Source organism: Otolemur garnettii, unplaced genomic scaffold (assembly GCF_000181295.1).
Source record: "Otolemur garnettii isolate 467f Iridium unplaced genomic scaffold, OtoGar3 scaffold00044, whole genome shotgun sequence".
In the NCBI taxonomy this organism is placed as follows: domain Eukaryota; kingdom Metazoa; phylum Chordata; class Mammalia; order Primates; family Galagidae; genus Otolemur; species Otolemur garnettii.
This window is the reverse complement of record NW_003852439.1, coordinates 3,113,274-3,140,097: the sequence shown is the minus strand read 5'-3', so window position 1 is coordinate 3,140,097 and position 26,824 is coordinate 3,113,274. Positions and strand designations below refer to the sequence as shown.

General features: G+C 38.2%; 1 protein-coding gene and 1 non-coding gene across 5 annotated transcripts in view; one reads left to right on the top strand and one right to left on the bottom strand.

Annotated features, from left to right (window-relative positions):
* Nucleotides 1–26,824, bottom strand: part of SMG1 (SMG1, nonsense mediated mRNA decay associated PI3K related kinase) — a 155,558-nt gene that overhangs the window by 12,246 nt on the left and 116,488 nt on the right. For all 4 annotated transcript variants that reach the window (XM_023513771.1, XM_003790714.3, XM_023513769.1 and 1 more), the window contains 25 exons: nt 26,232–26,462; nt 25,940–26,117; nt 25,257–25,418; nt 24,483–24,700; nt 23,803–23,957; nt 21,471–21,693; nt 18,126–18,372; nt 17,482–17,711; nt 15,594–15,842; nt 14,916–15,054; nt 14,710–14,819; nt 14,387–14,605; nt 13,622–13,812; nt 12,455–12,627; nt 12,028–12,307; nt 11,016–11,288; nt 10,313–10,547; nt 9,822–10,048; nt 7,040–7,190; nt 6,758–6,947; nt 6,123–6,592; nt 3,517–3,654; nt 2,281–2,433; nt 1,137–1,316; nt 164–391 (listed from right to left, as the gene is read on the bottom strand). In XM_023513771.1, the coding sequence (XP_023369539.1) occupies nt 164–391; nt 1,137–1,316; nt 2,281–2,433; nt 3,517–3,654; nt 6,123–6,592; nt 6,758–6,947; nt 7,040–7,190; nt 9,822–10,048; nt 10,313–10,547; nt 11,016–11,288; nt 12,028–12,307; nt 12,455–12,627; nt 13,622–13,812; nt 14,387–14,605; nt 14,710–14,819; nt 14,916–15,054; nt 15,594–15,842; nt 17,482–17,711; nt 18,126–18,372; nt 21,471–21,693; nt 23,803–23,957; nt 24,483–24,700; nt 25,257–25,418; nt 25,940–26,117; nt 26,232–26,462 (5,250 nt within the window). The remainder of the gene's footprint in view (nt 1–163; nt 392–1,136; nt 1,317–2,280; nt 2,434–3,516; nt 3,655–6,122; nt 6,593–6,757; nt 6,948–7,039; nt 7,191–9,821; nt 10,049–10,312; nt 10,548–11,015; nt 11,289–12,027; nt 12,308–12,454; nt 12,628–13,621; nt 13,813–14,386; nt 14,606–14,709; nt 14,820–14,915; nt 15,055–15,593; nt 15,843–17,481; nt 17,712–18,125; nt 18,373–21,470; nt 21,694–23,802; nt 23,958–24,482; nt 24,701–25,256; nt 25,419–25,939; nt 26,118–26,231; nt 26,463–26,824) is intronic.
* LOC111725614 lies at nt 22,479–22,582 on the top strand. Its single transcript, XR_002773641.1, has one exon. It is a non-coding gene; the product is annotated as a U6 spliceosomal RNA (small nuclear RNA).

Here is a 26,824-nt window from a genome sequence, read left to right as displayed (position 1 = left end):
GCCCGTAGTCCCAGCTAATCGGGAGGCTGAGGCAAGAGAATTGCCTAAGCCCAGGAGTTGGAGTTTGCTGTGAGCTGTGTGATGCCACAATACTCTACCAAGGGCGACAGAAACTCTGTCTCTATAAAAATAAAAATTAAAATTAAAAAAGTATCAATCTTACCTTAGCCATTGCTTTTAGGAGATGTTTGACATCTCCAAGCTGTCGATTATGACCAGTGAGCACAGTCTTTATATTATCAACCAGATTCTGAATTGTTTCACAGACTGTTTCAATCTGTTGCTCTTTCTCTGTTTGAATTGCCCTCTGAGTAGACATATCCTGGGTCAATTGTTTATGTGCTGACAAAAGCCATTCAGAGCTGCCAATAGGATGTTCAAGACCAGTGTCCTAAATAGAACAGTAATTTGATTTTAAGCATCAGCTGAAATAATATGAGTCCTTTCTTCATCATCACTACTTAAAGATATTAGTAACTCAAGCTGACACACAGAAAACCTCAGCTGCTAAGTCATGAATTACCTCCAAAATAGTACTAAATAATTTCAATCATCTATGAAATACAGATTCAGATTTTTAATTTTTCTGCATAATTATATAGGATATAATGCTTAAAGTTTAAGAGTCAAGAAATCTATTTGGAATGACGAAATGATTGGCATCCAGGTCCCCAAACTCACACTGAATAAAAGAAATGACACCAGAGCTTTCTAATACACAGTGTAAAGCCTTTCCACAAAATATAGATGCCACACTTACCGATTTGCTATTTCTGAACTTCACTGACCTTCCCAACATTCATCATCCACAAGCTCTTTCTACTACTCTATTTTTAGGGCATTTGAAACATTTGCTATACACCTTTCTCCTTCCTTCTAAACTTCCATAGTACTTCGGTTTTGTCTTTGAGAATCCTTTCACTATTTCATTTGTTACATTATTAAATAAACATTAAGTTCCTTGAGGGCAAAGAGCAAGATTTAATCAGTATTGAGTACCCCTCATAACAATCTCTTACATATAGTACCCACCCAATACATGCAAACTAAGTGAATGTATTAGAATGATTTTTTGATAATGTAACACTGGCCTTCTTTAATCAGTCTCTCTGCTCCCACCAAAACTCAAGACTCACCACTCTCTGTAATAAACGAAGCTCTAACTCAGACACTGAACTGTTAAACTGTGATGCAAATGAACACATTTGCTGACACCGTTTGATTAGTTCAAATAATGCAGCGTCCAGGTTTAAGGCTTCTGCAGTTCTTGTTCGTAAGCTTTCAAAATGAATGATATTGCTGCAGAGAAAAGTGACCTGTGAAGAAAGAAACAGAATCACCACAATGAGGGGAGAAAAGTAATTAATGACATGAAAAAATACTACCTTCTCACTTCCAGAATTGGTCCTAGAAACATATGACTCTTTTGGGAAACAAACCAGATCCTCATAAAGGCTGTTAGAAGTAAATGTACATTTTAATTTATGCCAGTACTGTGAAATCTGAAATGGCCAAAAGCACATAAGAGCCATTAGGTAAACAACATATCTTCTATGTAATTATTTTACATAGAAATTTCCTCCATAATAAAGGAGTAAGTTGTTATATTCAGCTGCAATATATGTCCAAATTTCAGAGAACACTGCTGCCAGAATATTCCCCTTCTGCTTCTACTCCTAATTAACTTTATAAACCCACAAAACTTTAACTAGATTATTTGCCAATATTAAGCACATTTTAAAGGTATAATTAATAATATTGTAATTATGTTCTTAAATAGTTCTCCTAATAGGCTCATACTGAAATAAAAATATTTGAGATTACCATTAAATAAGAGATAAAAAGGAAGAGTAGGATATATGTATACAATAATACAGGACTCAAGTTGATAATTACTAAATTTGAGTGAGGGGTTATCATGAGGGATGGGTATCATTTTATCATTATAATTTTGTGCCTGGTCAAAAACTTCCACAGTAATTATTTTGGTTCCCTCTCTATCACAACAAAGTTAATCTACAACCTCTGGTGTAACATAGGTCATAAGACATTTAATTGTCACGTGGGCAAAAATGTATTCAAGATGCAGCAAGGGTCTGGGGAACTAAACGGTCATAGCCTGCCCTAAAGGATGCCCTGAAAAGAGCCACCAACCACTTCTCCTGGGCTGTTAAATGGAGCATGGGCTCCCAAGCTCCCCAGGTTATCCCACATATAACTTTCAGTAAGTTATATGATCCTGTAGCTGAATACAAAGATGGTGCACCTGAGTCACAATACCTGACTTGCTCTTTGGCTCTCTTTAAGGACAAGATTTCTTCTTTCAGCTATTGTTGCTTCAAAATCTTGTAGCACAGGTGCCAACGCAGGGTTAGCACCACCTGCCCACTTGAGTCGCTGCTCAATACTTGCTTCAAGGGCTGCTAGTTTCTCCTATAAAAGTCAGCAGAATCTTGGTCAATGTTTAGAACATCCTCAACTTCCTATCTCTCAAGTATTTTATATAATTTTATAAAAGTTATAATGTAACTTTTCTGGAGTTTAGTTCTTTGAAGATTAAAATAAGCTTTCTGTGCAGTGTATCAGTCATAGAAAAGACATGTTCCTTATTTATAAGAATGAAAGAATGAACTCTTGCCCTTTCTTTGTAATTTTACAACTATTACAGAAGTAATGACACTTAATTCTACTCTACTATTAATCAAGTCAGCAATAACAGTTTGGAAAAATATTCTGCTGTCTTAGACACCACAAAATCCCATTATCTACACAACAGAAGAAATGTCCATGCTTCTTATATATTAATAATTAACCAGATAACTACTTGTATACAGTTCAGAAAACAAATTAAGTAAGCAAAGTTTTTTTCAATCACCAGGCTTCCCTTAATACATATATTAACACATAATGTAATGATCAAACTTATTAAAAACCTGAAATAGGCTCGACGCCTATAGCTCAGTGAGTAGATACTGGCCACATACAAGGAGGCTGGTGGGTTCAGGCTTGGCTCTGGCCTGCTAAACAACAACCACAACCAAAAAATACGCAGGTGTTGTGGTGGATGCCTATAGTCCCAGCTACTTGGGAGGCTGAGGCAAGGGAATTGCTTAAGGGTGGCGCCTGTGGCTCAAGGAGTAGGGCGCCAGCCCATATACCGGAGGTTGCCAAAAACTACAAAAAAAAAAAAAAGAATCGCTTAAGCCCAAGAGTTTGAGGTTGCTGTGAGCTGTGACACCACGCACTCTATTAAGGGCGCCAGAAAAGACTCTGTCTCAAAAAAAAAAAAAAACTCTGAAATAATTAGTATTTTTCTATTCCTAGTTCAAAATGTAACTCTCACTGTAAGATTTAGTTACATTGGTGGGTAAAAAATAAAAAACAAATGAAAAAAGATTATGCTCCTCTGGCTTAAAAGCCAAGGACAAACATATAGATATACAAAGCACTAAGAATCACACTGTAAGTTATTTCTAAAGGAAAGATATGCTGGAAGGAAGATCTGACAAAACACACCTGAACTGTTGCAATGGAAGTTTCAATTTGGCTCAGAGTATGTAGTTTCTTTTTCATGCTGGTTAGGATAGCAGACCGAGGGGGAGGTGTTACTGACATGGCTTGTGGTCTGTTAATAAGCAGATCTTCATGTTGCCACTGTTCAAAGAAAAATAAATGTAATAAAATCAGCAGCAAAAAGTCTTTAGATGAATATGGGAAAGAGGTGCAAGTCAGGACTAGGGGAAGAGAAAATAACCCAGCCGCAGCAAATGGGGAAGTGAGCTGCAGGTGAGCAGAGAAAAGTAACAGAAGAAACTCCATAAAAGAATCACATCCAGGCTGACCAATTTCTTCATCAGTAACACACAACATTTAACTAGTAACTCTGAAGGTGATCAGTAATGTATATAAAAGTCTAGTACACAATCCCTTAAAGACAATCCCTAGTTAAGAGGATAGAGCAGATGTGGGCAGGCAGCTGAGCTGTCCAGCACAGAGGCTGAGCAGGAGACTAAAAACAACAGCAGCAGTCACAGAAGAACAAAGTCTCCAAACACAGAACCTGAAAGTCACAAAAAGAGGCAGGCAAGTGTTGAGAAGATTAAGCCAGCTGGTATGCTGTAAAGGTAATCCCTTTACAGAAGTTCCAAGGGACACTTGGGCTATAATTTAAAAATTATACATTTGTTTAGTGCTTAAAATGTGTTCCGATAGAAAAAAACTGAAAGAGACTTTACTATATATTTTCCACAAGACTACGAATTTTTAAGGGAATGAACTGAAAAACATACAAAACTTGTCATCATCGAACATTTTTAGAAACAATAAAATATACTCATCCCCAAAGATGCTATAAATAGGACTATTAATATATAATGAATGCAATTTTAGAAGTCTGATTAAATTACTTTTCTTAACTTGTGTGGTAAGAAAACAGCAAATTATAAAACTGAGCTGAAACCAACAATTCACTATTGAAAAGCAGCTTCAATATAAATGACACAAAGTAACTCCTGTTTGTGCCAAAGCAAATTCCAGAAAATGCTGTTCCCCAATTATTCCATGCATTACAATTCATTGATACTACTGAAATGGTGAAGCCTACGAAGAAAAAAGAAGTAAGAAAAATGTATACTGGCTCTGTGCCTGTGGCTCAAGTAGCTAAGGCACCAGCCACATACACCTAAGGTGGTGGGGTTCGAATCCAGCCCAGGCCCGCCAAACAACAATGCTGGCTGTAACCAAAAAATAGCCGGGCGTTGTGGCGGGCGCCTGTGGTCCCAGCTACTTGGGAGGCGGAGGCAGGAGACTCGCTTGAGCCCAGGAGTTGGAGTTTGCTGTGAGCTGTGATGCCATGGCACTCTACCCAGGGGGACAGCTTGAGGCTCTGTCTCAAAAAAAAAAAAAAAGAAAGAAAGAAAAATGTATACTGTACTTCTCCTCTTACATAATCATACTCTACCCTCACAGATACCACCCTATGAGACAGGTATTGTCCCCATTCTACAATTTAAAAAAAGGGAATCAGAGCTAGAGAAGTGCAAGTTTATACATCTCAGTCTAATTTGAATCCAAATCCACCCTATCTCCAAAGCCTTTACCACCATACTGCCCATTTATAAATAATCAAGGACAAAAACAGGCTTCTAAAAAACTTCCCAAAATGAACACAGATTTATGGCCAAAGCTGTTTATCACATCATTTGGATATCAGAAAAACAGAAATTTCTTTAGGACAACCTTAATTTTACATTAAAAAAATACAGTAAGTGTATCTACATAACAATTTCAATCATTGAAAATTATATTTATTGACCAGATCTGGTGACTTATGTCTATAATCCTAGTGCTTTGGGAAGCTGAGGCCAGAGGATCACTTGAGACCAGGAGTTCAAGACCAGCCTGTACAAGAGATCTCATCTCTACAAAAAAATAGGAAAGTGAGCTATGTGTGGTGCTGGCAGTGGTGCCTGTAGTCCTAGCTACTTGGTACGCTGAGGCAGGAGGATCAGTTGAGTGGAGGAGTTTGAGGCTGCAGTGAGCTATGATAAGACCACTGCACTCCAGCCTGAGCCACAATTATCTCAAAAAACAAAAACAAAAAAATTTATTTATAAATTTTATTTGTAAATACTTGGGAACACAGGTAAGGCTTATCATATAGTCCTGACAGAAACAAATTCAAAGGACATGAAATGCTCTCAAATATATAAAAGAGAAATGAGGTACTCTGGGAGGTTAAGGAGGGGTAGATCACCTGAGCTCAGGAGTTCAAGACCAGCCTGAGCAAGAACAAGACCTCTTAAAAATAGCCAGACACCGTAGCCACCCCAGCTACTTGGGAGGCTAAGGCAAGAGGATTGCTTGTGCCCAACAGTTTGAGGTTGCTATGAGCTACGACACCATGGTACTCTATCGAGGGTGACAGAGTGAGACTTTGCCAATAAATAAATAAGAAATAAGGAGCACTGGGGATAAAAAACACCAAAATGTTAAACATGCACTGGGCTGGCAGGGTTCAGGTAGTTTCAAAATCTTTTCTTTGTACTGTTTTATATTACTTCCCCCAGTTTTTCACGTTTCCTACATTGAAGGAAAAACATTTTACAAAGAGAAACCCTTACCTGAAACATGGCAATATGCAACTGAACCCGTTGCAGGCTTGTCTTACAAGAAGAAATGCTGGTTTCCAGCCTTCGTACCAAGTCGTGCTTCTTCCAGGCTGTGTCATAAGAACTTGCTAATACCGTTGCCCTGTTCATAACCAACTGAGAGAACTTCCCAACCTGAATGTTGTGCTCCACCGCTTTCTTACACAAATCATCAACAGAAACTTTGCTTTCGGCACCAAAGTCCTTTGCCTCCACTTGAGCAATGATGTCTACACCCAGAGCACTGATAAAACTGCACAGTGTAAGTCCAAGGGCTTGGTTTGGTAGTCCTATCAAGAGCTGCCTTACGAAATCGGCTGTGAATGCCTTGATAGGTTTGGCCATTTGGTCTTCACTGAAACAAGAGTTTCTAAAAAGGGTTTTCACATTGACAATCTGTACAGGCCCATTCACAGAATTCTGATCTTCAAGTGAACTTGATCCTAAAAAAAGAAAATTTCCTTAAAGTATTTCATACAAAAATAACGTACTGCTTAAAGTACTCAAGATTTTATGAACGTATAACTAAATTAAGCCTACTTTACCCTGCCCCCTTCTATAATACTACATAAACAAACCCATCAGGCTTAAAGGTAGAATATTATTACCTGACAATGTTTTAGAAAAGGTGCCACAGAGCCTGAAGAACTCCTTAATTGTCTGTAGTCTTTTTAGAAAAAAAATCTCTTCTAGCACCTGTCGGTGGTTATCATCATCAAAAAAATTAACTTGGGTACTCCTTGCTTCCCTTATGATGTCAATCTTTCGCCAAGCTATAGGAATTTCCATTTTGTTTAACTATGCAAATGAAAGAAAAACAATTTCATTTCTCTGTTTTCCACACACCTTTATTTCACTTGCCTTATTCTTAAAATGAAGTCAATACTTACCTTTTCAACTAATAAGCCAAAAGCTGTTTCAACTTGGGCAAACATGCCATCAAATGCTACCAAAAGCATCTGGCCAGCTGACATTTTAGGTGTTTCATCAACTGAACCATTTCTTGGTTGAATTAATTCACCATATTGAGCATGTAGTACCCTATGGGAAAACAAAAGGGAGTTAAACCCTCACTGTTGAGTAATGCATTTTGGGTAAGTCTCATAGCCAATAGGTAAAGTTTAGAAAATGCCAAAGTCTAAACTTTTGGCATTAAGGAAGTTATGTTATGATGAAATGGTATTCAATGTCAATCAAAAGTCTAACTTAATAGTTCCACTGTAGTATTAGTAACTGTTCATGTGATTAAGTTTAATGCAAACTTGAGTTATGACAATTTAAAAAATTACTACATTAAATATTAGTCTCACTTTACATACAAAATATGAAGTAAAATGAATCCCATATTGAAAATGTCAAGAATCACAAAATTCTAAAACTGGTAGGCCCACAAATTGTAAGGTATGTTCACAGTTCTGCCACACGGCAGGACCAACTACAAACAGTGAACTGAAATACATATAAAAACTTTTTTTTTTTTTTTTGAGACAGAGCCTCAAGCTGTCCCCCTGGGTAGAGTGCCGTGACTTCACAGCTCACAGCAACCTCCAACTCCTGGGCTCAAGCGAGTCTCCTGCCTCCGCCTCCCAAGTAGCTGGGACCACAGGCACCCGCCATAACACCTGGCTATTTTTTGGTTGCAGCCTTCACTGTTGTTTGGCGGGTCCGGGCTGGATTCGAACCCACCACCTTAGGTATATGTGGCTGGCGCCTTAGCCACTTGAGCCACAGGCGCCGAGCCCATATAAAAACTTTTATAGCACTTAGGTAACCAGACACTATGTCTAAACATTTTATATCAAAAGCCAAAATTCAATTGCCAGCACTTATGATTACTATGAATAAAACTAAAATTAACTGAAATTTCAACTTCATCTCACACATACACACAAAGAAATCATTCCAAATGGCTGGAACTATTAAGAATTTTTAAGAGAATTAAAAATGTTAATTTTTTAATTAACATTACTACAGAAATGTCTAATGAAAAAAGAGCTGCAAAGATGGTATGAATTTTCTTTGAGATTATCAAAAAAGAGCTTCTTTGAAACAAGGCACAGATGGGCTGCACAAAACTAGGCCCCAAGGTTGTCACCCAAATCACACATTAAACATTCCTCCCTATGAGGATAAAGGAACCTGAATAAGATATTAAGGAAGACAAAATGATGTCTGATATTTAGTGTGAAAGAAAGGTATTTAGATCAAACATTGAACTTGGTAAATATTGCTAGAAATCGGAAGCTGTTAATGTGATTAACGTAAATCACTATTTAGCTGATTTTGTTTATGCTAATGATAATTATATTGTTTCCTATTACATGAATGTAGCAACTACAAAGAAACATAAGAAAATAGGAATTTTCTGAGTACAGGATAATTAACATTAAGGAATCACTTACTCAGAGCCAAAGCATTCTATGATAGACATACTCTTATCTGACAATGCGAATGTTACTTTTTTTGCATTATTATTATTGCTCAATATTTCGTTGCAGCAATCATCTGACTTCTTTTCTGAATATATTTATCTTCATTCGTTCTTTATGGGGTTTTTGTTTCTAGTCCTTATCTTAAACATTGTTATTAAATTTTAAGCCTTTTTAATTTTGTGAAGGCAAAAAGTGGAAACCAAATAAACATTTATATGAAGAGAAAAATAAAAAAAGAAAAGGAATCACTTACTGCTACCATTTTTGGTGAAATAATAAACACTGCAGTCAAGACACTATCTGTATATTCAATAAAATATATTTGTTTCAAAACAACCATGGTAGTAGAATTTAAGGTAGGTTGACTGGGTGCAGACAATTGTTAAAGTTAGTAAAATCAATGTTCATTACTATTCTACCTTCTTAGATACTAACCTTTCTGTGCTTTTTTCTTTTACATCTTCTACGACTCTAGTTATTTCAAAATTAAAAAAAAAAAAATTTGTAAAAGCTACATGTATGACAGCTTGGCATAGCTCAGTGGCTAGGGCGCCAGCCACATACACTGGAGCTGGCAAGTTCAAACCCAGCCCAAGCCTACCAAACAACAATGACAACTGCAACCAAAAAATAGCTGGGCATTGTGATAGGCGCCTATAGTCCCAGCTACTTGGGAGGCTGAGACACTTAAGCCCAAGAGTTTGAGGTTGCTGTGAGCTATGACACCATAGCACTCTACTGAGGGCAACAAAGTGAGACTCTGTCTCATAAAAAAAAAAATAAAAAACAAAAATAAATAAAGACACACGTATGAGTATTTGTGAGTAATCATATCTGCTCTAAAAACTAAAAGTAGGCTCGGCGCCTGTGGCTCAAGCGGCTAAGGCGCCAGCCACATACACCTAAGGTGGTGGGTTGGAATCCCCAGCCCAGGCCCGCCAAACAACAATGATGGCTGCAACCAAAAAATGGCCGGGCGTTGTGGCGGGTGCCTGTAGTCCCAGCTACTTGGGAGGCTGAGGCAGGAGACTCGCTTGAGCCCAGGAGTTGGAGGTTGCTGTGAGCATGATGCCATGGCACTCTACCCAGGGGGATAGCTTGGGGTTTTTTTTCAAAAAAAAAAAAAGATAAAGATAAAAACTAAAAGTAAACTTATAGTAAAGTTAAGGGCTGAGAACTCCTTTATCTGGTTGTCCCATCTCTTTCATAAGGAAACAGGGCATAGCCAGCCTTCACTTGCCTGGCAACATCAATGTAATGAGCGTGTGTTTCTTCTTCAAGTCCCATCGCTGCATTTCTTAAATAGGCTTGAAGAGATTCAACTAGAGTCTGTAGGGGAATGCCATCAGTTGTCTGCTCAATAAGATTGTCCAGTTCATGAAGCATACTTTCCAACGTGAATTCCCCCTTCATTAAACATCTAAGTGCTTCTGGAAATATGATTTGCCGGAAATTTGAATTCAATTCCTGTAAGTATGTGAGAAACATTATTTAATATTTTCTGAATTTAACTGAGTTACACATCTGAAGACTTAAAGCCATATATTAAGAACAAACTTACACAACTATAACCAAGTTATGGCAATAAACTTCACTGATCTTTATTTTAAATGATTATATGAACAGCATCCAAAGGGGAAAGTCAAATCACTCTTCCAGACTAACAACATGAGGAAGACAATACTCAGTATCTAAAATAAACTCACTTTCGGATGAATGAGAAGTGTTTACCTGAAGTGAAGTGTACACTCCATTGGCTAAGTGAACTGCCTCTGACGCTTCCACGGGGTTGGGGATGTCTAAGTCCTGTGGCACCAGGTGGCACTGCTTCAGTAACTGAACCAAGCAAGTGACGTTACCACTCATACTGCACAGCTCCTCCAAGAACCAGGCTCCGTCTCGAGAAGTCAGATCAACCAGCTGCTCTCCAGCACTTGAAGCAGCACCTTCCATCATCAGGTTACGCCTAAATTAGATAAGTATTTCTACAGTGAAACTTAGTTTAATATGCACATAAAAAAGGATACTTCAGAATCTGAAAAGAAATCAAACAATGGAAAGTAAAGTAATATCTAAAGTGTGGGATTAAAAATAAGAAATGTGAAATAGGCTCGGCGCCTGTGGTTCAACCGGCTAAGGCGCCAGCCACATACACCTAAGGTGGCGGGTTCGAATCCAGCCTAGGCCCGCCAAACAACAATGATGGCTGCAACCAAAAAATGGCCAGGTGTTCTGGCGGGTGCCTATAGTCCCAGCTACTTGGGAGGCTGAGGTAGGAGACTCGCTTGAGCCCAGGAGTTGGAGGTTGCTGTGAGCATGATGCCATGGCACTCTACCCAGGGGGATAGCTTGAGGCTCCGTCTCAAAAAAGAAACGTGAAATACCAGTGTTTGTAGGATGATGAACTGATCCAATCTGAGTTTAGCTAACTCACCTTGTCAGGGTACAAAGGGCAGAAATAATAACACTTGCTAGACTCAAAGACCCTTCTTCTCCATTCTCATGAAGGAAAACTTTAATGCAACGCTCAATTTCTTTCAGCTGATCTTCACAAACAGGCACAGTGACTGCTTCTTGTTTCAAACGTTCCACTTGTCGAATTAGTCTACTGTTTATGTCTGCTGCATACCGCTGCAGGGTCATTTCTGTGGCAGTGATGAACTGACACACTGTTGGGGGTGGTTGGGGAGCATACTGCATTTCATATCTATAAAAGAGAGAGGTACTTATTGATAATATAACTATTTCTCTGCTTGTAAATAAAGTTCACACTTTACCAAATACAAAAGAATGTTGTACTTGATCCTCAGACAAATCTTGAAAAGTAAGGAACCATTATTTCCATCACACAGATAAAAAAGTGTCATGAGCTTAAGTAATTTCCTAAGGTAACTAGTTGGTAAATGCTAAGTTGATGTTTGAGCCTAGCTCTCTTTAAACCAATCCCCCCACTCTTACACTAGGATATACTTTAATTAGGGAAAGAAAGCATAGTTTTTATAAGAGAAACCTGAGCTTAAATCCTCTTAAGCAAAACCAAAGTAACTCTATTTTAATTTCACCCATAACTTTTCACAAAAAGAAAGTACAAATATAATTAAAAATTGAACAAAATGTTACTTCCACTTTCAATGAGAAATAAAGAAAATTAGCCAGTCCCAGTGGCCCACATCTGCAATACTAGACATTGAGCCAGCCAAGGCAGTAAGAACACTTGAGGCCAGGAGTTTGAGACCAACCTAAGCAATATAGTGAGACTCTATCTCTACCAAAAACATGAAAAGTAGCTGAGCATGGTGCCGCGCTTCCCAGTATTCCCAGCTAATGGGGAGGATGAGGCAGGAGGATCGCTTGAGCTCAAGTATTTGCCACCACACTCTATCCTGGGCAACACAGTGAGACTCTGTCCTCCCCCCACAAAAAAAGAAAAAGTGCTATCAGCTTACTTCCTATAGAGCTCTTGACAGCGCTCTACTGTAGTGTTACAGATGAGCTCTTCCATCCAGGTCTTCCACTGTTCAATTCGATGTTTCTGAAATATGGCCTTCGGATACTGTAGAGCTACAGTTGCATAATGATGGAGCTGTTCCAGACAGCCACGGAGCACGGAGCGCCTCTGCTGCAGGAGAGCGCCAACCTCCCCCTCCAGCTGCTCACATTGGCTAATCAAGTGGGCCTGGCCAGCATTCTGCAGAAAGGCTGTCGCTGGCACATAACTTGGGGGCCCTTTTGGTAAAAGATAGTATTAATCACAGTTAAACCATTTTAAGTCAGTAGGAACTGAAAGGAAGCACAAAGCAGAACCTCACACAAAAACACACAACTACGAAACTCTCATGCTCACATATATATTTAAAATAAGTCAACCCATACCAAGGTCCATTTGTGTGCTTATCTCCTGAAGTAAGCTTGCAAGCTGTGTTGCTTCTAAATTATTGAATGCAGCCTGGTAATGTGTTATCCACTGTTCAAATTCATTCAGCTTCACCTGGATTGCTTCCTGAACTGCTCTTTGCTGAGTCTGTAGTTGGGTGTGTTCAGAATACCTGATGGGGAAACAAACAAAAGATCCTTGCTGTTCTTTCTTCTACTTACTTTTGTAACCTAGACTTTGCTCATACTTAAGGCTCCTGGTAAGCTCCTTTTCAGTCTTACAGTCTCTGCTCTAATGTTCCTTGCTTCTCTGAATTTTCTTGACCTTGTAATCTCCTCAACTTGCTCACAATGTTCAAAATAAAACTACCACATCTCAAGGTTTTAGTTCTCTAGAGGTTAAAGACAGATGCTTGAGAGGTCTCTGTACTCGAAGAGCCTAATGCAATGCTTAACACCTTCATATTCAAACTACACTTTACTGGGCACCTGCTCCATATAAGGTTCACTCACTTAGATCATCCTATCTAATGTGTAAAAACTCAGCAAAGTACATGAAATAACTGCTACTGTACAAATGAGTAGTGATTCATATAACTGTACTGAGAAAACTAAAACTTGCATGCCCTGATTCTAAGTGTCTAACTTTTTTTTTTTTTTTTTTTTGGCGACAGAGCCTCAAGCTGTCCCCCTGGGTAGAGTGCTGTGGCATAGCTCACAGCAACCTCCAACTCCTGGGCTCAAGCGAGTCTCCTGCCTCCGCCTCCCAAGTTGCTGGGATCACAGGCGCCTGCCACAACGCCCGGCTATTTTTTGGTTGCAGCCGTCATTGTTGTTTGGCGGGCCTGGGCTGGATTCGAACCCACCACCTTAGGGGTATGGGGCTGGCGCCTTAGCCACTTGAGCCACTGGTGCAGAGCTGTGTCTAACTATTAACACCCACCTATCTCCCATAATTAGTCAAACATTTAAAGATAATAAAACAGAAAATTTAAGTGAATTGTTATTTATAACACTCTAAAACTATAATCAGGGATCTTTTATCATTTACCTGAGATGCTGCAGTAAATGATTATTAGACAATCTACACAGAAAATGCTTACACAAATGTGCAAATTCTCCTTAATTGAACATATTTAGAAATAAGAATTCATCACTGTTTTACACCTGTGTTGCAAAGTATGAGAAGGATGATCCACTCCTTCAGCTCCTTCCAGAAATTCTATTTCCTCTAGCAGTTTGCCCTGTAGTTTTTCCACATCTGTCAGTTGCTCTTGCAAGCTTAGGTATTCGTCTAAGCTGCTGTCCAGCTTGGGAAGCACAACCAGCATCTCATCCCTATTCTTAAACCAGTTCACCTGTGAAAAGGTGTTACAATTAGGATGATTATTACAGGGTCAACTGTGAGACACAATAATGTCTGTTAAAAGCACATTCTGCACACTTTATTTAAATCTCAACAAATCCTGAAGGAATGATGGCATCACCTCCACCATAAAAAGGTAACGAATATATTCAAATTCACAGACATAAAGTGACAGGCTCAATTCTATAACACTATCAGTTACCAACATGCACCCAGATCGAGATTAGAATCACTGGCTACCTGATAGACAAGGGAGGCTATCCAATTAAAGAACATTTACGATTATCATTAGCAAACACATTTCAACATATTTTAAAATAAAATTTTTTTCATATCATTAACCCACCTCTCAGGACTATGGAATATAAACCTGCGTGTTTGTATGGGAGAACTGATTAACAGAAAGATAGCATCAAATTACCACACATTTAAGCGCCATGTCAATATTATACATTACAGTCTTGCCCAAAAGGAAGTACAGAAACAGTTTTACTCAACTTTTTAATGAACATGTTTACTCTATTAACAAAAAGATGATGATGACTTATTACATCATTGGGCTTCACCTTAATTTCAGCTACTCTGGAAGAAAAGAGGCTGCGGGTAATCTCTCGCTCCATCTCCCTCTTGCTCTGCTTGCTTTCAGCCTGCTGGCCACCCCCGCCATAGACAGCGCCAGCAAAGCCAGCCTCGCCTCCTGCCGTCCAGTCCACCAGAGGGTCGTATACGAAGGCCTCCAACAGTGTCAGCAGAGTCTCTCTGCCACGCCGCATAATGTGTAAAACCTGTTTTCACAAGAGATTTAAGGGGTACCATAAGTTTCCTTATTAACGTGGTTTTTGTCATTTCACATGGATACTAAAAAAGGCAGAGGCAGAAGACAGCATACCTGCTCACAGGAAAGCCTAAAAACACCTTCTACACCAGTTACACCCAGTGCTGTTTCAATGTTTTGCGTCATTCGAAAAGGTACTTTCTCAGGAACTCTGAGGCTTTTACCTTTAAAAAAAAAAAAAAAAAGAATAGTTCTACTTTTGCCCTTTCACAAAAAACACTTCACCCTCACATGAATATAAAAGTCCTCTTTTATTTTACCTTTTTCAAAGCAAACATTGTAATCTATGTGAACAACTTCTCCAGTCGTCATATCTATGAGAACATTATCCAGATGTCTATCTCCAAGGCCAATGATGTATCCAACCATAGACATGACAGCAGTAGATCTTGCGTAAGACTAAAGAAAAGGGTTAGTTATGCTATAAGAAAAAAAAAAAGAAAGAAAGAAAAGGGGGCAGGGGTAGCAAGTTAAACACTAATAGGAGATTTCCCTTAACATGGATGTGATACTTTAAAATTTACAGAACACCATAATCCTTATTTTAAAATAAATCAACAAATAAAAAACACTCTTCAGGGTGAGACATACTTATCACCCAAGCTCTGCGTGGGGCAGCCACATACAACATCATGGTCCTTGATAGTTAATCATTACCATGATGCTGGATTAAAAAAAGTACTTCTCTTCAGTCTCGCAAGTTTTTCCCACTCTAATTTTTTTATTCTACTTTCTATTTCATCCACAACCACTTCCCCATCCTGCTCTCAAACACAGTCAGGGCCACACCACTATAGCTATAATATCAGATTCCAATATAGATCTCAAACTATCAAGTCTGGAGGAACAGAAGAAAGATAAGGAAGATAAAAAAGATAGACAAGGCAGCAGGCAAAAGAAAGAATAACGTTGATGACAGTCCAACACATGGCACACACCTGTGTAACTCTCCACCACTCATCAGGTGTTGTGCAAGACGACCAGAGCTCCTTGGCCAGAAGGTTTGGGGGTGTGGCCTCCATTAATTCCTCTAACACTGCCTTCATTACATGAAGAGGCCAATCGCGCCGGGACACATCCAGGCTAAGCCCAACTGCTTTCAAAGCAGGGCCAATTTTACTGTAATACAGTTCACTAGGACGGGGCACCATTCCAGGATTCTGAGGAGTTTGGTAGGAATCTTGGGCCTTCAAAAGAAAAGATCAATTTTTTTAAATAAATGCAAAGTACTACTTTAAAAACTATTTTTTTCAGTTGGATTTTCTACCTACCCAGCTACATTTCTTTTAGCAATAGCCAATTTTGCTGGTGTATTTATCTTTCTTATAATATACTTCTTTCTTTAAATACTATTACTCTGTTGAAAAGTTGGTCTGGTGTTAAATTTTCTTAAAGTTTAATCCAAAACTCAACAATAAAATGACATTCTTCTTTATATCATATAATTAAGCTTAAAATTTATAATTCCTAATTCACCAGTGATTTAAATCATCAGTATAAAATAATGGAAATTTAGAAACACATTATATAAAAAGTTAGATAGCCTAACTCCAATTCCTATCTCTAATTTATGCATCAATAACTCCCCTGTAGTCTCCTATGCCTATACTTAAAACTTAACACCTCTCAAACTCTTGCTTTTTCCTAGACCTATCTTAATTAGAAGCATTTTGTTTAGCTAGCTACAGCAGCCTAAGGTTGAGGCTGTATAAAATTTATGTGAACATGTGCAGAACTTAGTACTGTTTCTGGCACATATTAAAAGTACATAGTTAAAATGAATTCTAAATTAATCTACTCTAACTCAAAGTATAAAATTCACAGGTACAAAATAGGATGGCATCATTGTTAACTCTAAACTTAATTTAAAATTATTCTTATTTACATAGTTTTAAAAACCTGGGTTTCAGAGCTATTATTAATTTGTAGTTTTTTTTTTTTTTTGAGACAGAGTCTCAAGGTGTTACTCTGGGGTAGAGTGCCATAGCGTCACAGCTCACAGTAACCCCAAACTCTTGACTTAAGTACTTAAGTGATTCTCTTGACTCGGCCTCCCAAGTAGCTGGGACTACAGGTGCCTACCACAATGCTTGGCTTTTTTGTTGTTTTAGCTGGCCCGGGCCAGGTTTGAACCCGCCAGCCTCAGTGTAGTGTGGCTGATGTGCCCTACCCACTAAGCTATGGGCACTGCCCACGGGTTTTTTTTTTTTTGGAGACAGTCTCATTCTGTTTACCAAAAGTGCCATGGCATCAGCCTAGCTCATGGCACTCAAACTCCTGGGTTCAAATGATCCTCCTGCTTCAGACTCTTGAGTAGCTGAGACTACAGGTGCCCTGCCACAATGCCCAACTAATTTTTTCTATTTTTAGTAGAGATGGGATCTCTCACTCTTGCTCAGGTTGGTCTCAAACTCCTGAGCTCAAGTGATCCTCCCACCTCAACCTTCCATAGGATTGGGATTATAGGCATGAGCCACTTTATGCCTGGCCACAAAGCAATTATTATTTATAAATTTACCTCAAAAGACCATGGTAAGCCCAATGAAAGCATTAAGATGTGAAATATCAAATATACACATGCCCTTCGATTTGTCTAGAGTTAAGATTAACCCAATGCCATCATTTGTCTTTTGCAACTTTATATTTATAAAATATACCTCAAAAATATCATCCTAAGGACCTTAAATCTTTTCTATCTTTAGCCCCTAATAAACATGCAAAAATGTTCAAGTATAGTAAGCTTAGAAATATTTCACATAATAAAAGAATGGGCTAATAGATGCATTTATTTTTAAATATAAAAATTTAACTTAAATTTTAATGGACCTTTTGTGCTTGTAATGCAGCTTCCCGTTGTTGCCATCGTTTGTAAAGACCAAATAATGGTGTAGCTCCATCCACCCACTGGATTAATCCTGATCTGGTTCCTAGTGGTGTTACAGAATAGTGTCGAGCGTGGAAACGGGGTGACTCCTGGCGGTTAATTGTAGCAAACATGGTATTCACAATAGATAGGAACTGCATTATTCTCTCATCCAAATGTAAATCCTCTAGTCCTATAAAAACAAAGTTAAAGTAGCTGGAGTAGATGATCAAATGGTACTGGGAGCACACCATTTCTTTGTGTTCTTTTTCAACTAGCAATAGCAGTTAAGAACTGACAACCCATAAGGAAGACTAAAAGCATTAGAGAATTCTATTCAGGGAGAAGGTATTAATAGTAGTTATTAGCTGTACCTCAATTGTTTTGTCTGTGCAAGTTCATACACAAGGGGGTTAGGGGCTATGGAAAGTCATTCTGCATAGTATCCAATCACTCCCATTCAAAATCACATAGGATACATGACACTTTAAGCTAATAATGACATATAGAAATATGCCTGAAATAATCTTCACACATACACACAAACACAGCATTCGTTAATAAGACTAATACTCTTCTTAAAAATGGAAGAAGTTTTAAATCCTACCTTTAAACAGGTAAGGATAGTTCTTTCCATCTGATCCCAGAAAGAGAAGTTTCTTTGGCTTGGTTTTAGTGGGTAAGATTGTGATGGTTCCACCCACACTGTGGATGGTGACAGTGTCTCTGGCTGAGACTTCCCCGGGAAGAGCAATTTCAGTGTTAGTCATGGCAGCCAACCACGGACTGATTTCTTCAAGACGTAAGATGTAACTGGCACGTTTCTGTGCTCTCTGTTGCAAACTCAACATTATCTATAGTTGTAAGATGGAAAAAATGAGTTTATATTATGCTCAAAACACTTATTTTATATTTAGCTTGGTTGTGATAGTAAATAAAAAACCCCATACAGATATCAGTTCTTTTAACTTCTACATTTAATTCAATATTAGGTATATGGGCCATTGTAAGAAAAGTAGTGGTGTGCTGATATACTATAGATGATTTCTACCATGTTAAGACACCTTCTTCTCTGTCCAAAGCAATCACAGAAAAGAGAAGGAAATCACTGCTGTGATCACCCAATTTGGGGCTTTTAGTACCAAATTACCTTTGATGAGCAAAATCAGAGCAATGCCAAAATGAATTAAATCAGTCCTTCTATTAGAGCAAAAGATACAGCTTGTAGCTGACTATTAGGTAGAAAAACTCTTCTTAGGAAGCCACATGCAAACTTATTAACATTAAATTATAAAGAAAAGAAGCTCAACCTATTAGTGTCACACAGGAAGAAAGGAAATTAAGCTGGTTTCCAAGAGCTATAACAAAACTAAGAAAAGACAAACACATTTCTAACAGAAAAGTATAAATTTAGAATTCTGACCACTTCAAGTACCGTGTTACCCCGAAAACAGGACACTATCTTATATTTGTTTTTTCTCAAGAAAACACACTAGGGCTTATTTTCAGGGGATGTCTTCCTCTCCAGGCCAAAATGCATGAGGTGGCTGTATATACAGATACACTGCATAGCCAGGCCCACCATTAGGTCTTATTATTGAGGTAGGGCTTAGATTTAACAAATGCATAGAAATCCTGCTAGGGCTTAATTTTGGGGTAGGTCTTATTTTCAAGGAAACACGGTATGCAGGAAAGCTTTATACCTCTTCTAATGATGATAGGGAATGAATTCTATGTACAGTTGTGTCCCTGGTTATAGCTAACTCAGTAATATGCACCTGAATTAACAAACTCTGGGCTCTGTTTTCATGTTAAAAATTTTAAAGCAACCTTCCACAGGATTTGTTCATAAAAGAGGGGAAAAAACACAATTGGAAACATCCAATGACAAAAGAATGAATAAACTATAGTATTTTCACAACATAGATCACTGTCAAGCTACACACAAAAATGTGGCTGAATCATTTAAAAACCTACTAAGTACTAGGTAGTAACCTACTACCAATCCAAAAAATACGGTAGTAGAAAAAACTAGATTTTAAAAAGTAGGTAACAATTAAAAACTCAGAAAACTCGTTGTAGGTAAGAGAGAGATAATTAGGGAAAGAAAAGTGGGACGTCTGTAAAGTTCTATTTCTTTAGCTAACTTTAATTTTTAGCTACAATACAGCTAAAAATGAAGGGAGACATAGCGAGTTGTTTGGTCAGTTTTGAGTCAGTTCCACTCTGTCACCCTGGGTAGAGTGCCATGGTATCACCATAGCCTCAAGGAAACCTCAAACTCCAAACAATCCCACCTCAGCCTCCCAAATAGTTGGGATACACCATCATGCCAGGCTGATTTTTCTGTTTTTAGTAGAGATGGGGGTGTCGTTCTTATTCAAGCTGATCTTGAACTCCTGACCTCAAGTGATCCTTCAACCTTAGCCTCTCAGAGTGCTAGGATTACAGGTGTGAGCAACTACACTCAGCCAACAGCGGTATTTTAAATTTTTTAAATTAGTCTTTAAAATATACATAATCATTACAAAAACATTCCTGTTTGTTTATTTCATACACGCATAGGTTTTTAAAAGTATTCCTTCTATGTCCTCTTCTGGGTTTCTTCATTTACTGAGAAACAGACAAAGAAGCAAGAAATTTGCTCAGACTGGTCTCATGAGCTCAAAGAATACAAGGAAATAGGAGTTCTGGCCAAGCAACGCCTAATAAACTTCATTCTTCATGTTAGTTTTCCTGTCTTATACTTCTAGATACATCCTTTGAATTCAGCAGTTTGCATTTACTATAGTTGACTGTACTTTTTGTTTCTACATTTGTTTTTACATATTTCTTTTTAACAGCTTTCTCACTACTAAAGCTCAGCAAGGAAATTAGAAGCAATAAAAGTTAAGAAAGAAAAGAAGGGATAGGAAAAGCAAGAACGAGCTGGTAATGAAGAAGGTCCCCCACCTAATGGTGATGTTGCTATCAAAGATAAAGACCAAAGATAATACAGAATTAAGGAAACCAAAACATAAAAGATAAAGATTTTCAAATACCTAGATCTACTAATTATCCTAAGAAACCTGTGCAAAATTGATTTCAAAGTTATTACTTAAAAAATTAATGCTGTTATATCTGAATATTCTGTCTTCTTAAAAATAGTGAATGCTCCTTTCAAGAAAAACTAGAGATAAAAAAATTAATTTTTTTTTTAAGGTCTCACTCTATTGTCCTAGACTAGAGTGCCATGGCATCATAGCTCTCAGCAACCTCAAACTCTTAGGTTCAAGTGATCCTCCTACCTCACTCAGCTCCTGAGTAGCTGGGAGTATAGGCTCCCATTATAACGTTTGGCTGGTTTTTCTATTTTTAGTAGAGACAGGGTTTCACTTTTGCTCAGATTGGTCTTATTAGCTCAAGTAATCCACCTGCATTAGCCTCCCAGAGTGCTAGGATTACAGGTTTTGAGCCACCATGCCTGGCCCCAAATTCAATTTTTTTAATCTTGTTTTTAGATAAGGTCTTGCTGCATTGCCTGTGCTGCTTTTGTTCTCCTGGGCTCAAATGATTCTCCCACTTTAGCCTCCCAAGGAGCTAGGATTACAGGCAGATGCCACTGAGCCTGGAAAATTTATCTTTTATGAAAAGAATATAGCAGGTACCCAACATTTAGCTCTAGACCAGTACCCATACCCTGGCAAGTTTCTTACAGTACATTGTTGACTGCTATGAGCCTTCTATATGTGAAGGAATAGGCACCTTTGCCACTCCCTCTGCCTACCAGTATCCAAATTCTCAAATGAAATACTTTTCTCTATATTCCTTATAAGCAACTGGTCATAGGCTGCCTTCCAATAGACTTTTAAAATCTTCACTTTTGTTCCAAGTAAGGAGAGCCCACTTATTTAAATTTTATATCTCATAGGGAATTGTCCACATTAGTAGCATTCTTGAGATTATTCTGTACCTCTTTAAATGGAATCCAGCTGCTTCCAGGCTTTGCTGGGTTTGATGGGGTCTTCAGTTTTTCCAGAGCATTTTCAATTGCATCACCATAGTTATCCTGAAACCATTTTTCATGAGGCGTTTCTGCAGGGGCCGCTGTGATGCTCCTCACATGCTCCAAAGCAAATACAATGGGCTTCATAAGAGCTGTATGCTTCTCCCGCATGATGGCAACTTTCTCTTCCCTGACCAGGAAGACATTTTTATTCAAAAACTCATGGTACATGAAAGTTCTACACAAACATGGGAGAGTTCAAATGTAAAATAGTCTTGGCACCTGCAGCTCAGTGGCTAAGGCGCCAGCCACATACACCAGAGCTGGTGGGTTCAAGCCTGGCCCAGCCAAGGCCTACTAAACAACAATGACAACTGCAACAAAAAAAACAGCCAGGCATTGTGGCGGGTGTATGTAGTCCCAGATACTTGGGAGGCTGAGGCAAGAGAATGGCTTAAGTCCTAGAGTTTGAGGTTGCGATAAGCTGTGATGCCACAGCACTCTACTGAGGGTGACATAATGAGACTGTCTCAAAAAAGAAATAAAGAAAGAAAAAAGAAAATTAAAAAGTATCAAATATAAGTAAACACTATCAAAGGATATGCCTAAAAATTAAGCATTAGCAAAGTAACTAACATACAAGTATTTAAAAAAAAAAAAAAAAAAAAAACCAGAATATTGTGGTGCCCAAAGCTCAGTGGGTAAGGTGTTGGCAAAATACACCGAGGGTGGTGGATCTGAACCCAACCTGGGCCCACTAACACAACAATGACAACTGCAGAAAAAAAAAAAAAGCTGGGTGTTGTGGCAGGTGCCTGTAGTCCCAGCTACTTGGGAGGCTGAAGCAGAAAAATCACTTAAGCCCAAGAGTTTGAGGTTGCTGTGAGCTGTGATGCCATGGCAGTCTCCTGAGGGCAAAATAGTGAGACTCTGTCTCAAAAATAAATAAATAAAACATTAAAAAGTAAAAACCCAGTGCTTGCTTCAGCAGCACACATACTAAAATTGGAACAATACAAAGATTAGCATGGCCCCTGCACAAGGATGACACACAAATTTGTGAAGCGTTCCATATTTAAAAAACAAAACAAAACAAAACAAAACGACCAAAATAAAAATAAAAACCCAGAACACAAAAGAAGCAGATTTTCTTTTCAAGAAATGGTGCACAGACAATGGCATATCGAAACATAAAAGAATGAAGTCAGACTCAGACCTCACACCTATAAGCAAAATATAAATCAAAATGGACCAAAGATTTCTTAGAAGAAAAGATAGGGGAAAAAGTTTCACGACACAGATTTATTCTTTGGACATGGCACCAACAGCTCAGATTAAATTAGATTACATTAAAATTAAAGCTTATGATATGTCAAAAGGTACTGTTAAGAAAGTGAAAAGACAACCTATATACAAATGGTAGGAAGTATTTGTAAATCATGTATCTGAGAAAGGGTTACTATCCAGAATATATAAAGAACATCTCAACAACAACAAAACTACAAACAACCCAATTCAAAAATTGACAAAGGACTAGGCTGACGTGACTTCCTTCTCCAAAGAGAAACACATGAAAAGATGCTGAACATCATTAGTCATAGGGAAATACAAATCAGAACAACAAGATACTACTTCAGATCTGGTGGAATGGCAATTATTTTTTTTATAAAAGAAAGAAAGTGTTGGCAAGGATGAGGAGATGGGAGCCTCATGCGTTGCTGGTGGGAATGTAAAACGGTGTGCAGCTACTGTCGAAAAGTTTGTCAGTTCCTCAATAAGCTAGAAACAGACCTGTCATATGATCTAGGAAATCCACTGGATTATACACAAAATATACACTACATTCACACAAAAATAATGGAAAGCAGGGGCTTAGTTACTTGTACAACAATGTTAAGAGCCACATTATTCACACAGCCAAAATATAGAAGCAATCCAACTATCCATGAAAAGGTGAATCAATAAACATTAGAATGAAATTCTAATATATGCTGCAACACAGACAAATCTTTAGGACATCATGCTAAGTGAAAAGGCCAGATACAAAAGGACAAATATTGTATGATTCCACTGATCAGAGGCAGCTAAAATAAGCACATTCACAGAGACAGAAAGTAGAATAGAGGTACACAGCTTCCATGTGGGATAAGTACGGAAAACAGTGGTAACAGTTGCACAATATTTGAATGCACTTACTGCCACTAAACTGTACACTTAAAAATTGTCAAAAGAATACATTTTGTTACATATATTTTAACACGTTTACTCATTTTCTGAGTGAAAGTATGTGGACACATACTTGCGTAAGGTATTGTTGTTCTGGACTCTCTTCACCTCATCTTCAAGCTGCTGAATTCGTCTCAGGACATACATGTGTTGCTGTAACAAAACTCCCAGCCAGAGCTCATCCCAAAGCACAGTGACCCTGCGCAGCTCAGCCACGAGCATCTGAACCTGCATACAGACACATCCAAAACAGCTCAACTCCCAGTCTATACACAACACAGTTCTTCAAACACTAAATATTACAAGTCAAATGGGAGCAAATGTTGCTCGTTATATAATTAAAGAATGCTGATTACTGATTCTATCAATACTGACAAAACCAATTTTGACTATTCTAAAAGCACTACTCAAATTATTTCCATGAATAATGGGAAGTTTTGTTCTTTGAGTTTTGCTTTTAAGGTTTTTAGCGGCTCATGCCTGGAATCCTAGCATTTTGGGAGGCTGAGGTGGGAGGACTGCTTGAGACCAATCTCATAGTAAGACCCTGTTAGTAGAAAAAAATTAGGCAGACACAGAAGTATGCACCTGCAGTCCCAGCTAGGGAGGCTGAAGCAGGAGGATCACTTTAGTCCAGGGGATGGAGGTTGTAGTGAGCTACAATGAGACCACTGCACTATAGCCCCAGCAACAGAGCAAGACCCCATCTCAAAAAAGAAAAAAAAGAAATATATGAGTTGGGTTTCTTTGTACCTGCAGCACCATAGTTGGGTTTGCTGAAGAGAGTTTATCTACAATTTTGCTATAACAATCCTGCATCATGGCTTGGTCTTCATTTAATCCACTTTTAGGTTCATCCTTATTGCTATCCTGAGAAGCAGGAGGACTTCCACCCTCACATTCAGAAACCAGCAATTCTTCTCCTTGAATATTGCCAAGTAAAGTTGGAATTGCAGAAGAAAACTTATTTCCTATAAGGAAATGGGAGAATAGGAATTGAATGTTTCCCCTATGAGCATAAACTGAATTACTAAAAACATCGACCATCTATTTGATTCTAGAGAGCTCATTTAATGCCGTCTGTGCACTAAAGTGACTAAAGACTGCGGATATTCTGCCTTTTTACAAGTTGAGGTTATTAATATCATAAGCTAATGGAAGATACATTGCAGGGCAAGAATAATAAATGAGCTTCTAACAAATAATGTGCTCTCTCAGGCAGAGTCCAAAACTTGGTTTGATGCTTACTACCAGTGATAGCTTAGAGAACCTGAGAGAGCTATTCCATTTCTCTATACCTTGGGGAGTGGGCTCTTGTAAAGGCAGAGGATAATGTACAAAGCGTATGTTGTTGTGCCCAAAACACAGTAGTTACTCCGTCAATAATATTAATTATTACTACTAAAAATAATTATAAATTATTCCAACCCTGGAATAAAAAAAGTTATTCTTCCAAATAACTGACCTAATATAAATTGTTGGCAAAATAATTTATACGCAAAGTAGCAGTATTTTAATATTCCATACCTGAAGCCTGGGATTCACTACTAAGTGATATGGTACCCACTATTGCAGGATACAATATGAGATGTGGGGAATCTTGAGCCACACGGCACAGAAGGTTACAAATACTTTGGCGCACATACACTTCAGGATGGTTTAAGCGTGAGAAAAGCTGCGGAATAATTCCTTCAAGATAAGAAGACAGACAGATACTTTAAAGTTATTAAAAACTACCAATATAGTATGTGAAACGACAAAACCTGATATGTGTCAGCATCAGCACAAATTTTAAGAGTTCAAATTTCTCCCTGTGGTAACAAAGGACCATTCACAATATTGCTTGATTTGCCAGTTTTGTTAAGGTATAGAGTGATCAAGTCCAGAGCAAGTCGAAAATGTTTTATGGAAGTGTGTTTTCTGTCAGTGCTGACAAACAAGCCTGACTCAAGTAATTTTTACAAAGAGTATAGAAAATCATTTTGAGACTTATTTTCACCACCCTCTCCAAAACTCAGACTGTATATAAAAAGCATTTTATCTCCCATTTCTCTGAATAGTGGGGGTGGAGGTCTTAGTGGCATAACAAGACCCTATGAACTAATGCGACTATTCTTTAACACATCCCAATAATAAGAAGAAACCACTGTATTTTTCATTGTCTTATATACTCTACTCTGAAACACTTTTTCCTAAAACACAGCCATCACCTCTCCATGGAGCAGTAGGTGTTGTCTCCAAGCCATGTTCCAGATACTGCCGAAGCTCGCCTGCATGTTTCACGAGCAATCTGAGCAGTCGCAACGTGGCCATCACAATCACGTCATCAGTACTCTGCTCCACTCTGTGACTTAAATGTAACCTAGGGTCGTCCTCATCTAAAGGAATCTAAAGATGAACAATTAAGGGAAGAAATAAAAACACAATTCAGAACACTGCTTCTATTTAACATGAAATCAATTCTAAATAATTTTTTTAAAACCAGAACACGGTGCTACCTACTTGACCAGCATTGAGTTTAAGAAAAGTAAAATATGCACTGCAAGAGAGTTTGTACAGGCTGAAGATTCTATCTACAACTTTCCTCCACACTTTAATAACTCCTTCAGTTGCACTTTCATCAAGTTCTGAGAGCCATGGGCAGCTTGATATTAACTGACGCCAGATAACATCGACCATGTCATCTTCTTCATTGTCTTCACTCTCTGTTATCTGAAGTGTTATATCTTCATCCTGAAGAAAATACAGCACAAAAAGCTATTTTTTTAGCACAAACTGAAAAAGGAGAAAGATATATGATTTGAGTATCATGAAACAGTCTTTTCATTTTCAAAAGATCAAATTACACATTTAGTGTTATATATACTAAATCAACATCAATATGCATCTCAAGGTAGCTAATGAAGGATATATACCTTTAGCAACAATTAAAGACGTTGTTACAACATAATATTCTGCCTGAAGAAAATTAAACAAACTTTTTCAAAAGTTTAAGTCTAAATACACACAGAATATACACAGGCTCGGCGCCTATGGCTCAACCGGCTAAGGCGCCAGCCACGTACACCTAAGGTGGCGGGTTCGAATCCCCAGCC